Here is a 17,478-nt window from a genome sequence, read left to right on the forward strand (position 1 = left end):
AATTGGGATTGTGAGGCCGAAAGTGCAGGAGGATAAGAGTGGAGAAACTTCAGGATAAGGAAATCAGGCACAAGTACATAACAGTGATCTCAGAAAGGTACCAGTTAGTTGAATGTAGTCAATCACAGTCATTGGAAAAGGAATGGACAAGGTACAGGGACACAGTACTAGAAGTGGCTAAAGAATGTCTTGGAACAGTAGTGTGTGAAAGTAGGATGAAGCAAACAGCTTGGTGGAATGACACAGTCAAGGCAGCCTGCAAAATGAAAAAGAAGGCGTATCAAAAATGGCTACATACTAGAACTCAGGGAGACAGAGAAAGTTATGTTGAAGAAAAAAAAAAACAAAGCCTAACAGATAATTGCAGCATCCAAGAAGAAATCTTGGGAAGACTTTGGAAACAGGTTGGAGATTATGGGTCAAGCTGCTGGAAAACCATTCTGGAGTGTAATTAGCAGTCTTCGAAAGGGAGGTAAGAAGGAAATGACAATATTTTGGACAGGTCAGGAAAACTGCTGGTGAATCCTGTGGATGCCTTGGGCAGATGGAGGAAATATTTTGAAGAGTTGCTCAATGTAGGTGAAAATGCGATCAGTAATGTTTCAGATTTCAAGGTAGAATGGGATAGGAATGATGATGGAAATAGGATCACATTTGAGGAAGTGGAGAAAATGGTCAATAGATTGCAGTGCAATAAAGCGGCTGGGGTGGATGAAATTAAGTCGGAACTCATCAAATACAGTGGAATGTCGGGTCTTAAATGGCTCCACAGGATAATTGAAATGGCCTGGGAGTCGGGACAGGTTCCATCAGACTGGACAAAAGCAGTAATCACACCAATCTTTAAACATGGAAACAGAAAAGATTGTAACAACTATAGAGGTATCTCTTTAATCAGAGTTGTGGGTAGAAAGTGCAAGTATTAGTTGAGGACCAATTGGATGAAAATCAGTGTGGGTTTAGGCCTCTTAGAGGTTGTCAGGACCAGATCTTTAGCTTACGGCAAATAATGGAGAAGTGTTACGAGTGGAACAGAGAATAGTATCTACGCTTTATAGATCTAGAAAAGGCATATGACCGGGTTCCTGGGAGGAAGTTATTGTCTGCTCTACGAGATTATGGAATAGGAGGCAAACTTTTGCAAGCAATTGAAGGTCTTTACATGGATAGTCAGGCAGCAGTTAGAGTTGACGGTAAATTGAGTTCATGTTTCAGGGGTAAGACAAGGCTGCAACCTATCTCCACTGTTGTTCATATTATTTATGGATCATATGTTGAAAACAATAGACTGGTTGGGTGAGATTAAGATATGTGAACACAAAATAAGCAGTCTCGCATATGCCGATGACTTAGTTGTGATGGCAGATTCGATTGAAAGTTTGCAAAGTAATATTTCAGAGCTAGATCAGAAATGTAAGGACTATGGTATGAAGATTAGCATCTCCAAAACGAAAGTAATGTCAGTGGGAAAGAAATATAAACGGATTGAGTGCCAAATAGGAGAAACAAAGTTAGAACAGGTGTACGGTTTCAAGTACTTAGGATGCATATTCTCACAGGATGGCAATATAGTGAAAGAACTGGAAGCGAGGTGTAGCAACGCTAACGCAGCGAGCGCTCAGCTACGATCTACTCTCTTCTGCAAGAAGGAAGTCAGTAGCAAGACTAAGTTATCTGTGCACCGTTCAATCTTTCGACCGACTTTGTTGTATGGGAGCGAAAGCTGGCTGGATTCAGGTTACCTTACCAACAAGGTTGAGGTTACGGATATGAAAGTAGCTAGGATGATTGCAGGTACTAGTAGATGGGAACAATGGCAGGAGGGTGTGCACCATGAGGAAATCAAAGAAAAACTGGGAATGAACTCTATAGATGTAGCAGTCAGGGCGAACAGGCTTAGATGGTGGGGTCATGTTATACGCATGGGAGAAGCAAGGTTACCCAAGAGGCTCATGGATTCAGCAGTAGAGGGTAGGAGGAGTCGGGCAGACCGAGAAGAAGCTACCTGGATTCAGTTAAGAATGATTTTGAAGTAATAGGTTTAACATCAGAAGAGGCACCAATGTTAGCACTGAATAGGGGATCATGGAGGAATTAAGGGGGGCTATGCTCCAGACTGAACGCTGAAAGGCATAGTCAGTCTTAAATGATGATGATTTCTCTCTCTCTCTCTCTCTCTCTCTCTCTCTCCTCTGCCGTCCGCACATTTGGTACAAATTTATTCGCTTGGTGCCGGATTACTTGGCTTGTCGCTGGTCGCTTGTCACCTATCAGTTGATGACAAGCTTCAAACACATTGACTTTTGCGCGCTGTAATTTTCTGGAAATCCTCTATTTTGCTGTATCGTTCAAAAAACTCTAATTTTCTTTTCAAGTAACTTCTCTACAAGTTCTACACTGTTACAATAATTATCCATGCAGAGGTGATGCCACTTGCCATCAGAAGGTGTCACTAGTTCCATCACTGTTTTTCCTAAAGGCTGTCCAGCACCATAATATATTTAAATGAGGAAATGTATCCCGTAATCAAATCACACAGCATCCGAATGAGTATGCCGTATTTCGTAATTTAATTACAAACTTTAAATTTTAATTGTCCACGCTATGGCATCATTTCCTCATCAATTGAGATGTTTTAACTTGGATTTTGGAAAAATAATCAATTACGAATTGCACTTTGACAAGCCGGTTGGCATTATCCGGTTTATTGCGGCTGTCCGAAAAATGTGAAAATGAAAATATTTGTCTGAATTGGTTGCAGGACATCATTTTGCAAAATATCTGTGTGTCTATCAATGGATTTGTTGACCAATAATCATCGCCCCTTGCTTTTTTTTTTTTTTTTACAATTCCCATAAGGATAGCAACCCCAAACCATTTCCTAAGTTCAAGCTCCGTAATGTCGACAAATTAGCCTTTTTTAAATCCAGTTTCCTTCTATTGCAATTTTGACTGTAGAACTTGTTGGTTTCGTTGCTAATATATTCAAGTAGAATGTTCCCAATATATAATTCTACGATATCCTCCACACTCTGTATCTTTGGAAACCTTCTTCATCTGATTCAGCCGAATCAGTTGGCAACCTTAGCGTTCACTGTATTATTCTTGGACTTATTTCGCTATCTACATATGATTCGGTCGAGGGGGGTTCGACGGGGGGTGCGTCGAGGGGGGTTCGACGGGGGGTGCGACGCGGGGGGTGCGACGCGGGGGGGTGCGGCGGGGGGTGCGACGCGTGGGGGCGGCGGGGGGTGCGACGCGGGGGGGCGGCGGGGGGTGCGACGCGGGGGGGCGGCGGGGGGTGCGACGCGGGGGGGGCGGCGGGGGGTGCGACGAGGGGGGGGCGGCGGGGGGTGCGACGAGGGGGGGCGGCGGGGGGTGCGACGAGGGGGGGCGGCGGGGGGTGCGACGAGGGGGGGCGGCGGGGGGTGCGACGAGGGGGGGCGGCGGGGGGTGCGACGAGGGGGGGCGGCGGGGGGTGCGACGAGGGGGGGCGGCGTGGGGTGCGACGAGGGGGGGGCGGCGAGGGGGGGGGCGGCGTGGGGTGCGACGAGGGGGGGGGCGGCGTGGGGTGCGACGAGGGGGGGGGCGGCGTGGGGTGCGACGGGGGGGGGGGGGGGGGGCGGCGTGGGGTGCGACGGGGGGGGGGGGGGGCGGCGTGGGGTGCGACGGGGGGGGGGGCGGCGTGGGGTGCGACGGGGGGGGGGGGGGGGGGGGCGGCGTGGGGTGCGACGGGGGGGGGGGGGGGGGGCGTGGGGTGCGACGAGGGGGAGGGGCGGCGTGGGGTGCGACGAGGGGGGGGGGGGCGGCGTGGGGTGCGACGAGGGGGGGGGGGCGGCGTGGGGTGCGACGCGGGGGGGCGGCGGGGGGGGCGGCGGGGGGGGGCGGCGTGGGGTGCGACGAGGGGGGGGGGGGCGGCGTGGGGTGCGACGAGGGGGGGGCGGCGTGGGGTGCGACGCGGGGGGGGCGGCGGGGGGTGCGACGCGGGGGGGCGGCGGGGGGTGCGACGCGGGGGGGCGGCGGGGGGTGCGACGCGGGGGGGCGGCGGGGGGTGCGACGCGGGGGGGCGGCGGGGGGTGCGACGCGGGGGGGCGGCGGGGGGTGCGACGCGGGGGGGCGGCGTGGGGTGCGACGGGGGGGGGGGCGGCGTGGGGTGCGACGCGGGGGGCGGCGGGGGGTGCGACGCGGGGGGGCGGCGGGGGGTGCGACGCGGGGGGGCGGCGGGGGGTGCGACGCGGGGGGGCGGCGGGGGGGGCGGCGGGGGGTGCGACGTGGGGGGGCGGCGGCGGGTGCGACGTGGGGGGGGGCGGCGGGGGTGCGACGAGGGGGGGCGGCGTGGGGTGCGACGAGGGGGGGGCGGCGTGGGGTGCGACGAGGGGGGGGGCGGCGTGGGGTGCGACGAGGGGGGGGCGGCGTGGGGTGCGACGAGGGGGGGGGCGGCGTGGGGTGCGACGAGGGGGGGGCGGCGTGGGGTGCGACGGGGGGGCGGCGTGGGGTGCGACGAGGGGGGGGGGCGGCGTGGGGTGCGACGAGGGGGGGGGGCGGCGTGGGGTGCGACGAGGGGGGGGGCGGCGTGGGGTGCGACGAGGGGGAGGGGCGGCGTGGGGTGCGACGAGGGGGAGGGGCGGCGTGGGGTGCGACGAGGGGGAGGGGCGGCGTGGGGTGCGACGAGGGGGGGGGGCGGCGTGGGGTGCGACGCGGGGGGCGGCGGGGGGGGGGCGGCGAGGGGGGGGGCGGCGTGGGGTGCGACGAGGGGGGGGCGGCGTGGGGTGCGACGAGGGGGGGGCGGCGTGGGGTGCGACGAGGGGGGGCGGCGTGGGGTGCGACGAGGGGGGCGGCGGGGGGTGCGACGCGGGGGGCGGCGGGGGGTGCGACGCGGGGGGGCGGCGGGGGGTGCGACGAGGGGGGGGCGGCGGGGGGTGCGACGCGGGGGGGCGGCGGGGGGTGCGACGCGGGGGGGCGGCGGGGGGTGCGACGCGGGGGGGCGGCGGGGGGTGCGACGAGGGGGGGGGCGGCGGGGGGTGCGACGCGGGGGGGCGGCGGGGGGTGCGACGCGGGGGGGCGGCGGGGGGTGCGACGAGGGGGGGCGGCGGGGGGTGCGACGAGGGGGGGCGGCGGGGGGTGCGACGGGGGGGGGGCCGGCGTGGGGTGCGACGGGGGGGGGGGGGCGGCGTGGGTTGCGACGAGGGGGGGGGCGGCGTGGGGTGCGACGAGGGGGGGGGGCGGCGTGGGGTGCGACGAGGGGGGGGGCGGCGTGGGGTGCGACGAGGGGGGCGGCGGGGGGTGCGACGCGGGGGGGCGGCGGGGGGTGCGACGCGGGGGGGCGGCGGGGGGTGCGACGCGGGGGGGCGGCGGGGGGTGCGACGCGGGGGGGCGGCGGGGGGTGCGACGCGGGGGGGCGGCGGGGGGTGCGACGCGGGGGGTGCGACGCGGGGGGGCGGCGGGGGGTGCGACGCGGGGGGGCGGCGGGGGGTGCGACGCGGGGGGGGCGGCGGGGGGTGCGACGAGGGGGGGCGGCGGGGGGTGCGACGAGGGGGGGCGGCGGGGGGTGCGACGAGGGGGGGCGGAGGGGGGGCGGCGGGGGGTGCGACGAGGGGGGCGGCGGGGGGTGCGACGAGGGGGGGCGGCGGGGGGTGCGACGAGGGGGGGCGGCGGGGGGTGCGACGCGGGGGGGGCGGCGTGGGGTGCGACGAGGGGGGGGGCGGCGTGGGGTGCGACGAGGGGGGGGCGGCGTGGGGTGCGACGAGGGGGGGGCGGCGTGGGGTGCGACGAGGGGGGGGCGGCGTGGGGTGCGACGAGGGGGGGGCGGCGTGGGGTGCGACGAGGGGGGGGGCGGCGTGGGGTGCGACGAGGGGGGGGGGCGGCGTGGGGTGCGACGGGGGGGGGGGCGGCGTGGGGTGCGACGAGGGGGAGGGGCGGCGTGGGGTGCGACGAGGGGGGGGGGGGGCGGCGTGGGGTGCGACGAGGGGGGGGCGGCGTGGGGTGCGACGAGGGGGGGGGCGGCGTGGGGTGCGACGAGGGGGGGCGGCGTGGGGTGCGACGAGGGGGGGCGGCGTGGGGTGCGACGAGGGGGGCGGCGTGGGGTGCGACGAGGGGGGGCGGCGTGGGGTGCGACGAGGGGGGGGCGGCGTGGGTGCGACGAGGGGGGGCGGCGTGGGGTGCGACGAGGGGGGGCGAGGTGCGACGAGAAAGAAACAGAAGAGGACTAACCAAAAGTGCTAGCAAACTTATGGTATGCAATGCCTATCTGTGTAAAAATCAGCAGTGTTCTTAAAAAAAATTTGTCCTCCGAAGTATGACATCCCCAGACATCAAGACATGCAGCCTACTTGGTAGTGTACAGGACAGCTTAGGCTTATGAAAGCCAGCCAACAGCATCACCACTTGAGTGTAGCATATCAAACATTGGCCAACACGAGCAGAGGAACTTTGATTTATTTAACATAGATGCTAAATTTGGCTAGGACAACACAATAAATCTGCTGTAACTGAGTACTGTTTGGAATATATGCACTTCATTATGTACAATACGACAAAAATTTTGGCACAGATTCCAGGCTCTTGGACAACATTATGAAGAAAATGATTCAAGTCAAGCTGAAGAAAGCCCGCTAGGATTGCTGGCTCAAATCCATGAAGGAGCAATGGCATCTGCATACAGCGAATGGAGTCTGTAACTGTGAAACTGAAGTTAGCACTTCCACAGTACATCCCCATTGATGGTGGAGACATCAGACACCCATTATTCTGACCACATGTGATTGCCATGCACAGCCATGTCGATGGGTTGTTGCAGGCTAGATCATGGGGGAGGGAGGGGGGGGGGAACACAGATGTAAGGGCTGGGGGGGGGGGGGGCAGAGAGGTACGGGTTGGGGAGGTGGGGGGGGTGGAGAGGTACGGGCTGGGGGGGGGGGGAGAGGGGCAAGGGACAGCTATAAGAGGACCAGCAGTTCCTGTGGCAGCTGAGTACATCAGCAGCCTCTCACACGAAGTCACTAAGGAACATCGACAAAATAAGACAATCATCCGGCTGAAAACCAATGAATTAATAGTTTGGTAATGTTTTTGTTTTATGGATGGGAACAGATATGTTGCTAAACAAGGGAGACCTTGTGGTGTGATTATGACAAATGATGGGTGTTTTGTCTTTGAGATGAGGTACTGGAGTATATAGTTACTAAAAGGGTGATAAAGCAGACACAGAATATGGTAATCAAATAGCTTGCCTGGTCACAAGGTTTCATTTTTAGTTCGAACTCTCTACTGCTTTCAGTAATCGTGTTGTGCTTTATGCATCACAATAGTCAAGTCTGACAGAACAAGTGATCATACAAGTTTACGTCCTGTGGAAATATGGCCTGAATCTTTAGCAATGTATACAGGTGACCACTTCCTCCATCTGACAAAAGTATTTTCTGCCTTCTTGATGTTCTTAGATAATATTACAAGCCATATTCTTCTCTTTTCTTATCAGTACTGGGATATTGTCAAAAAGAAAAAGAACTTAATTGTTCTCATAATTCACGAGAAATTCATCCGATGGAATACTAAAATTAATTGGGACTTCTCTGCATTTAATTTAAGTCTTAGGTTTTGCTCACCTCTGAACTACGGACACAATTATAGTGAGATTATAAACTTATCAGATAAGTCAACTTTTAAGAATATAAACCATTTGTATCTTGCTTTAAGTGCTGTACCTACACTGAAATAAAAAAGTGACTGGCAGTTAAGCATGAGGGGACAATATTAAGAGTTCACATTAGTTTGTGCAAACAAAATAACTGCAGCAACGGCAGGGCATTTGTTGCTGGATCCATTTATCACATATTTGCTAATGTCTAGTATAGGATTTGTTTAGCAGCATGGTAATAATGTTATCACTTTTCTACCAAATTTGTAGCTAGCTCAAGACAGTTTGTCAGCTAAAACAAACATGCCACCCAGAAAAGTATTACAAACAATGAAAATCAATCAAAACTGTTATGTTACCAGCAGTGTCACCTGTAATTGCTTTTGGCACATGAGGTAGCATAGTAGGACTATAGTGAACAGATCAGAAGGCATTAGCAAGTTCATTCTGACTGTTGCTATGGTGCAAGAGATGTCCTGTAAACAACTAGTAATCAATCACTCTTATTCTGATCTAAGTAGATAGCAGATTTCACAAGGACCAATTGCTTCGGACTGGGAAAAAAAAAAAAATCCTGAAGTCTGGCAAGCCATTGCTCCAGATCTAATATGTCTACGATCTTGCAACTTGCCATCCTGATAATTTTATGTGCAGAGGACAGAAATAACAGAAACAAAGATCAAACAACAATGGCCAAGTCATAATCTCTCTTCAAAACTGCTGAAAAATTTGGTCCCAATGGATTTTCCCCATATTTTAACAACAAATTGGAAGTGGGTGAAAGGCACTTTTAATGATAATTTGTCACTGAATTTTTTCTTTACATGCCACAAAATTAGTGAACTATGAACTTTCCTCCAAATGTAGGCCTCTTCCCTCTTATCAGCCTTTAAATTTACAAAAATTCCAAATGTACTCAATTTTCTCAATCTCTGACAACTTATGTTAAAATCGATACCTCCAATTATGTAACTGAATATCAACCGAGAGAGAGAGAGAGAGAGAGAGAGAGAGAGAGCGCATTTAAGTGTGTTTCATTGCTGGGTAGTTCCAAAATCATGCTGCAAATGAATCTGGAACTTTGCAGTAGTTCATTTGCTCCCTTGGATACTTTCAGTACACCTTTCAACAGTTGGTCTTACTGGGACCTCTTGAGCACTTGACATCGCAGGAGACAACGTTTTGCTTAGCTACAGTATTTAACCACATATACGTTTGAAGAATGCCATCAGAAAAAAATCCTGAATACAAATGGGCTAGTCTAAGCGTTAGTACTGTGTATAATACCAAAAATCTAAATTCAACTATCAAACCAGAAATTAATTTAAATCAAAGATAGCTGAGTCAAATTACACGACATCAAAACACCAGGGAATTTCGCGAACCAACATTAACAGTCTATGGCATTAAATGAGAAGTGACAATGGCATCTCTTGCTATGAAACCAGTTACAGTGAACACACAGCGTGCTGCTTACCTCGGCGTCCTGTGACTTCGCTATGTCAACAAGTGTCTTTGCTGCGGGATGAACAACATCCAGTAATTTCATAATGGTAGCACCGTCATTTGAGATGGTGGACTTTCCGTTTTTGTCTACTATTAACTTATCCATTCCCCTTGGGCCAAGTGTTGTTCTGACTGCATCCACAACGGCCTGGCAAGCATTTATATTCGAGATCAGTTGGGGCTTGCCCTGGCTGTTCTCAGTTCCCTCCTTAAGGAGAATTATTTGCGGTTGCTACATTTGAAAAGAGAAACAGACATAAAGTTACTGCTCGACAACAGTGCAATTTACACTGAATGCAAACCTTATGTAATATTGTGTTATAATCAAAAATGTGTTACACTAACAAAATTAAGATACATTTTAATTTAACGACATAAACAATCAAGCATGATTGCAATGAAGGCAAGACATCATTTATAATTTTCACGTAAGCCATCTTTCACATATTTATCGCTTCCGATAGCTTCAGTTAATGACCACTAATACAGTAAACAACCAACCATTTTTTAAAAGTGGTATAACAATTTAAATAACTTTTAACTTCTTCCCAACACGCCTTGCTCACCACTACTGCTATCGCTTTGCTTATGTCATTTGTTAATTTCTGGAACTGAGTCTCAAAACACATGACATCGGTGAAGATGACACATTCGTTCATTTCCCAGTCACAAACAACCATGCACAAATATAAGCGTACAAGATTTTCTGAGCAAGCAATTGACAGCAGAAGCAGAGAAAATTTGCGCAGATATGATATGTGTGCTAGCAGCCGATTCATTTTTAGTTAGGTTGTTAGTTTCTTGTTCTATAGATCAAATAAAAGATAAAAGTTATGATGTGGAACGAGTCAACAGAAGAACATAGAGCACCTATATACCGTAAACCGGTTATACTTTTTACCGCCGTGGTTACTTTGACTACTCGTGCACCAATAGTTACACAGTCCTCTGCTGCTTCTCAGCTGGGGGTTGAGCGTGTACTGTTTGGTGGTACAGTTCCATCAGTCACCCCGTTTACATGGTGCTCTCAAAACCGGATTTCGTAAAGCGATTTCCCTGTACCGCTTATGGTTAGGCATGTAAACACTTCAAAATCGACTCTGGAAATACGATTCTAGTTGCCGGTTTTCCAATTCCGCAACCGATTTTCACTCCCATGTAAACTCCAGCTGGTTTGGAAACGTGATTGGGCTGTCAGGTTTTGTTTTTAAATATTTTCTGCTAATATGGACGTAGTGGCTTCTTGTATAGTGAAGAATAATAGAAATATTAGACTGAAGCTGTTTACACTTCGCCATATTTTACTGGGCTTGCAAATCCGCTTCACACCTTAACATGTAAATGAGTATTTCAGAAGATGTGTCGCATGTAAACATAGTGTGTGTGTGCTATATGGAGCCATGGAGTGACGATTGTCATGTGCCTCAGTTGGCGAACCTGGTACGACTCGTAATTGTGGGATTTTTTTCATTATTATAATTTCATTCCCCTGCCCCATAAGGGTAGCAGAGGACTGACAGTGGCACAATCCGCCACTCTTCAGCTGAGTGGCATTACAAAAAAATAAAAAGTGGAGATTTATGCATAAAAAAGGGCGGAAAAAGGGGATACAGTAAATGGAGACAATGTAAGTTAAAATATACACTGACACGGGGATGTTCATAGGGGACGGTTAAAAATTGGTGATTTGTGGGGCACTTAAAATACACTGGAGTCACACATACAAGTTATAAGTCGGCCGCAGTATAAAAACACAGAGCGAGAGACACTAAAAAAACCAATGTAAGCGACAGGGCATACACGAAGAATAAAAACCGCTGGTAGGGATACTACGAGGGATGGGAAGGCAGAGAGGAGGGAAAAAGAGGGGAGAGGAAGGTGCATCGGTGGGAGGAGCAGTAGGGGGTGGGAGAAAAATAGAAAAGTGAGGCGAGGAGCGCATCAAGAGGCAGGAGACGCTCTGGAAGACAAGTCAGGAAGCAGTGCAGAGATAGATAAGGGGGGCAGGGGAAAGAGAGGTGGTGTAGAAGGGAGGAAAACCGCTGAGGGAAGTGAAGAGCAGGTGAGAGGGAGCCCTGAGGAGTAGGTGGGGAAGGTGAGGTTAGAGTTGGTAGGAAGGGTAGAGACCAGGGTGAAGCTCATCATGCAGGAGGGGTAGGTGCTGAGAGGTGCATTGGGAGAGGTGGTGGAGGGTGTGGAGATGGAGAAAGGGCGGGACACAGCGGTAAAGGCATGGCAACGGACTGGAGGTAGAGAAGATAGAAGACATTATGGGGTGGGAGGGGGGGGGGGTGATCGAGGCAGTGGGCGATGTACAGAGTGTGGATGTGTTAAAGGAAATGAAGATATGGGAAGGAGATGAGTTCATAGAGGATCTGCATGGAGGATGGAAGGCAGATATGGAAGGCGAGGTGGAGGACATGGAGTTCTAGGATTTGGAGGGCTGTATAAAATCTGGGAGCGGAAATCCAAGTGGTAACGGCATAGCAAAGGATAGGGCGACCAAGGATATGTAGGTTTGAAGGATGATGGAAGGATGCAGCCCACATGTCTCGCAGGACAGGAGTTTCGGAAGGCAGAGTCTACTGAGGGCTTTGTGTTGGATTGTAAGGAGATGGGGAGTTCAGATGAGGTGACAGTCGAGGGTGAGGCCAAGGTATTTCAAGGTAGGAGTGACGTGGATAGGACGACCATAAATGGTGAGGTAAAAAGCGTGGAGCCAGAAGGAGTGGGTGGTATGACCTACGATGATTGCCTGGGTCTTGGAAGGATTGATGTGAAGCAACCACAGGTTACACCAGGCAGTGAACTGGTCGAGGTGGGTTTGAAAGGTACGTTGAGACCGTTGAAGGGTAGGATAAAGGGCCAGGAAGGTGGTGTCATCAGTAAACTGGAGGAGGTGAACAGGTAGGGAAGGTTTGGGCTTATCAGCAGTATACAGGAGGTAGACGAGAGGGGAAAGGACGGTACCTTGGAGCACGCCAGCAGAGGGATAGAAAGTGCAGGAGTTGGTATTGTGGATAGTGACATAGGGGGGACGATGGGAGAGGAAGGAAGCAACGAGATGGACGAAATTTATGGGGAGAGCATAGGTCTAGAGTTTAAGAGAGTAGGTGTTCTGGAGGTCGAGGGAAACAAAGCTAGCAGAGTGACGTGAGTTACGTTGGAGGGAAAGAAGACTGGTAAGGTTAAGGAGCTTGATGTCAGCTGAGAAGCAGGGCCAGACACCACACTGGGTAAGGGGAAGGGAGTGGAGCTGGTTAAGGTGGTTGGTTGGTTAGTTGGTTTTGGGGAAGGAGACCAGACAGCAAGGTCATCGGTCTCATTGGATTAGGGAAGGACGGGGAAGGAAGTTAGCCATGCCCTTTGAAAGAAACCATCCCGGTATTTGCCTGGAGCGATTTAGGGAAATCACGGAAAACCTAAATCAGGATAGCCGGACGCGGGATTTAACCGTTGTCCTCCCGAATGCGAGTCCAGTGTGTTAAGGTGGTGACGAATATGGCTGTAGTGGATGGACTTGAAGACCTTACTGAACATAGAGGTGAGGCAGATGGGATAATAGGAAGGGGTGTCAGAAGGGGGTTTGTTTGGTTAAGGAACATCAGGACATGGAAAGTCTTCCACAGGTCAGGCCAAAAGCTGGTAGAGAGGAGGACGTTGTACAGGGTAGCAAGGGCAGCCATGAAGGGTAGGGGGAGGCGGGGGATTCCTTGAGGTGGCATTAGGTGACACCATCGTGACCAGGGGCAGCGCTGAATTTGGAGTGGAGGACGAGTATAATGTCGTGTGCAGTGATGGGAGTGTTTATATCTGAGGGGGGTAACTGACACAAGTACTGGAAACTAGGGGCGAGTGGCAGGACAGAAGTATCAGTTAGTTCAACGACGGTGTGGAAGAGGGAGTAATCAAAATAGGGATCGCCAGGAACGAAGAAGACCTCATAGAGGTGGGAAGCAAAGTGGTTAGCCATATTGAGGTTGTCAGGGAAGGGGCTGTTGTCGTGGTGAAGAGGGGTAGTGCGCAGTGGGATGGCTACCAGTAAAATGGTGGATGGCAGTCCAGTACTTGGAGGAGTTGACAGGGAGGACAGAGGCATATACATGTCTGGCGCCAGTCATGCCGTTTCTTTACTGTGAGGCGGTTTCGAATTTGTCACTGAAATTGCCAGTGGTGGAGGAATGTATCCCAGTCATGGTGCAGGAGAAGGTGTGGTAGAGCCTGCAGGATACATGGAGAAGAAGGACAGCCTGTGGAGTAAGCATAGCGTGGTAAGGATGGATCAATTTGGTAGGAACGTGGGCCTCCACAGCGTCAGAGATGGTCTTCTAGAGGAAGGAGGAGGAATGGTTGATGTCAGCGGGATGGTGAAAGGTCAAGAGGTGGCTTTCGACCTGTGAATTGTGAGAGACCATGGAGGTAATTTATACCTCCATGTGGAAGAATCTAGATTCGTACATTGTGGCTAATTATTTATGGTCTATGGCTAGATCAGTGAGCTCAATACTAAACTGGAGAGACTACAAAAGGGCGTCTTTGTCTAGAAAACCGTGAAGCTCGTTAGTGGAATCGCCATATTGTATCAAAGCAGTAGTACTTCTTCTGCTTGTGGTTTTAAAGAGATTGTGTTTCTTTCTTTCTTTTTTTTCTTTTTTTCTTTTTTTTTTTTTTACAAACGTGGTAAAGAGCTGTACTCGGTGGACAATGGGAAGAGATATTTAATTTCATGTGTAAGTTACATGTCCTTTAATATATGGTAAAGGAAATAGTGTTTGAGAAATTCAAATACGAAAAGATACCTAAAACATAGCATCATTCGTAGCTCTCATTTTACAAAAGACAGCTAGATGTTACGACCAGGAGCTGATAGACAACTGCTGAAGTATGCCATTACACCAAGTTCATTCAGTTTTTGCAAATGAAAATTAACTGGAGAAGGCGACTTGTTAGGAATAAACCATCAGTTTCAGAGGTAAAAGCATGTGTTTAACTAGAAATGTGGGTGTACATTGCTGTTAATGTATTTTTCTGAATTTGTAGTAGCTCGTAATTGTTGCTGATGGATTCTTTTAATTTTGTTTCAGGAAATGAATGAGATCCAAACAATAAATACGTTGTGCGAATCCGATGGCAATCATGAGAAGTGTGATGCAACTATTGAGACTGATGTCTCCCATAGAATTGTGGCAGTTAGGAAGAAAGTGAGGCGACTGCAGATGAAACTTAAGTGGCGTGAAAAAAGGTGGAAAGTATGGCAGAATTGATTACAGTGCTACAAAAAGGAACTGTGTAAATGACAACCTGGAAAGTGTTCTTCAGGACTTTATAGTTACTCAGTTGAAAAACAGTGGTGTAAAGAAGCACTCCAGGCGATACAGTGAACTAACTAAACAATTTGCATCAATTCTGCATTTCCATTCCCCTACAACATAGTGCCTATATTCTATGTTTCTGTTGCCCCATCCCACTATTTGTTGTTGGGTGCCATTAGTAAATTGTGAATCTGGCTATCTACAAGAGGTTTTCAACTATCTAAAACATAATGCCAGTGAGTAACGACATCTTAAAGAGTATGCACTTATTTTTGATAGTACATCAATTAGAAAACAGCTTATGTGGAATGACAACAAAAAAGTGTATGTAGACTATGTTGATTTGGGCAACATTGTGAATATAGATGCAAAAGAACTAGCTGCTGAAGCTAAAGTTTTTCGGATAATGCCATACCCTGGAAAGTTTAAGTGCCCAGTTGCACATTTCTTTGTGAATAAACTGTCATCAGATGCAATGACTGAAATTGTGCAAGTTTGTATACTGTTAACTGTTCTCTGCAGGTATTCTTGTGAGGTCATGATGGTGCTGCTGTCAACATTTGGATACTGAAGAATCTTAGGTGCTCACTGAATCTGGAAAATTTTGCAACTTACTTCAAGCATCCTGCCAATGACAGTTGATATCGATACTGGGTCGAACTGTGAAATAGTTTGGATAAAGCTGTTAGTCAGACAGGAATTGACCATTGTATTAGGATGTTTTTATAGACCACTAGCATACACAACAAACGTCACAGAACGTTTCAGGAGTGCCGTGGTCCCGTGGTTAGCGTGAGCAGCTCCGGAGCAAGAGGTCATTGGTTCAAGTCTCTCCTCGAGCGAAAAGTTTACTTACTTTATTTTTTCTTCACTATTCAAGATTAAATCTAACTTTGGCACAGAAAGGGGTGAATTATACTACCACTAAAGTCTTTGGTCACTTACCAAATAGTATCAAAAGTCTGACAGATAACCAATAAGTATTTAAGAAGAAATTAAAAGAATTTCTGAATGACAACTCCTTCTACTCCATAGAGGAATTTTTAGATATAAATTAAAAAAAAAAAAACAAAAATTATAAAAATAAAAAAATAAAAAATAAGCCTGTTAACTTAATTTTGTTGTTAAATTAACTTAATTATTCATGTATTTAAAATTTGACTCATTCCACATCATTACGAATTATCGTATTCATGATCCATGGAACTAGTATTAATCTAATCTAATCTAATCTAATCAGGGAAAGTCTTGAGTCCATAGGAAATAAATATACAAATTATCCATTAGTTATAGGTGGAGACTTTAATCTGGCATCCATTGACTGGAAAAATTACACGTTTATCACAGGGGGCAGAAGCAAAGACTCGTGTGAAGTTATTCTAGGAGCACTCTCAACATACAACCTTGATCAATTGGTTAGAAAGCCAACTCGAGATGGGAACATATTACATACCTTGGCGACAAACAGACATGATCTTTCTGAGGAAGTTAATCTAGAAGAAGTTATAGCAACCACAATGCCGTTGTGGCTTCTATGTCATTGGAAGTTGCAAAAAAAAAAAAATGAAACAGCATAGAGATATCTTGTTTGGGAAAGCAAATAAAAGCGTCATTAATGAATATCTTCATAGTCAGCTCCAAGCATTCACCATGGAGCACAAAGATATTGAGCATCTTTTGTCGGAATTTAAAGGTATTGTCCACCACGTGCTAGAGAAGTATGTGTCTAGCAAAAATATAGGTGAGGAAAAGGATTCCCCTTGGTTCAACAAACATATTAGGAAATTTCTGAGAAAGCAGAGAATTTTGCACAGTCGTTTTAAATGTAGTCACTGCCCCATTTACAAACAGAAATTATGCGGAATGAAAGCAGCAGTCAAAATGTCAATAAGAAATGCTTTTAACGAATTTGAAATCAATATTTTATCTGTAGATTCTAAAAATAACCCCAAAAATATTGGTCGTACGTAAACTACATGAATGCTACAAATAATTCAATACCTTCTCTTGCTGACAGTACGGGTAATGTAACAGATGATGATAAACAGAAGACCGAAATTCTAAACATAGTTTTTAAAAACTCATTTACAGTAGAGGACTGCAGCACAATTCCCCCTTTCATTTATCGAACAAACGCAAGAATGGCTGACATAGTGTTTAGTGTATCTGGAATTGTAAAACAGTAAAGATCCTTAGACGCTAGGAAGACATCTGGCCCAGACGGTATTCCCGTAAGATTATATGTTGACTATGCTACAAATATAGCACCATTCTTATCCATCGTCTATCAGGGATCATTGAAACAGCGTAAAAGTTCCACGGGACTGGAACAAGGCCCGGTCATAGTAATCTATAAAAAGAGGAGAAAATCGGATGCACATAATTAGCGGCCAATTTCACTGACATCGATTTGTTATAGAATCATGGAACATATTTTGTGTTCAGACATAATGACCTTTCTAGACTCTGAGAAGCTCATCTGCAGAAACCAGCACGGTTTTAGGAACAGTGGTCATGCGAGACACAGCTGGCCTTCTTTGTGCATGATATACAACAGGCTCTAGATACCGGCTCCCAGGCTGATGTCATATTTCTAGGCTTTCGAAAGGCGTTCGACTGAGTTCCGCACTGTCGCTTGCTCCAAAAAGTGCGCGCTTATGGTCTATCCGATGACATATGCGGTTGGATAGAAAGTTTTCTAACAGAGAGAGAGCAGTATGTCGTCCTGAATGGGGTGACTTTAAGAGAAACAAGCGTAACTTCAGGTGTGCCCCAGGGCAGCGTAATAGGTCTGCTGCTTGTTACGATTTGGCTCAAATGGCTCTGAGCACTATGCGACTTAACTTCTGAGGTCATCAGTCGCCTAGAACTTAGAACTAATTAAACCTAACTAACCTAAGTACATCACACACATCCATGCCCGAGGCAGGATTCGAACCTGCGACCGTAGCGGTCGCTCGGCTCCAGACTCTAGCGCCCAGAACCGCACGACCACTCCGACCGGCTGTTACGATTTACATAAAC

At 49.6% G+C, this 17,478-nt stretch overlaps 1 protein-coding gene across 1 annotated transcript in view; it reads right to left on the reverse strand.

Moving 5' to 3' along the window:
* LOC126187826 (T-complex protein 1 subunit eta-like) overlaps positions 1 to 9,751 on the reverse strand; it is a gene marked incomplete in the record, with an annotated part of 55,610 nt that extends 45,859 nt beyond the window's left edge. Inside the window, 2 exon segments of the mRNA XM_049929124.1 lie at positions 9,114 to 9,374; positions 9,644 to 9,751. Coding sequence (XP_049785081.1) covers positions 9,114 to 9,374; positions 9,644 to 9,646 — 264 coding nt within the window.
* Positions 9,752 to 17,478: the final 7,727 nt, after the last annotated feature.

The sequence above is a fragment of the Schistocerca cancellata genome, chromosome 5, assembly GCF_023864275.1.
Source record: "Schistocerca cancellata isolate TAMUIC-IGC-003103 chromosome 5, iqSchCanc2.1, whole genome shotgun sequence".
In the NCBI taxonomy this organism is placed as follows: Eukaryota; Metazoa; Arthropoda; class Insecta; order Orthoptera; family Acrididae; genus Schistocerca; species Schistocerca cancellata.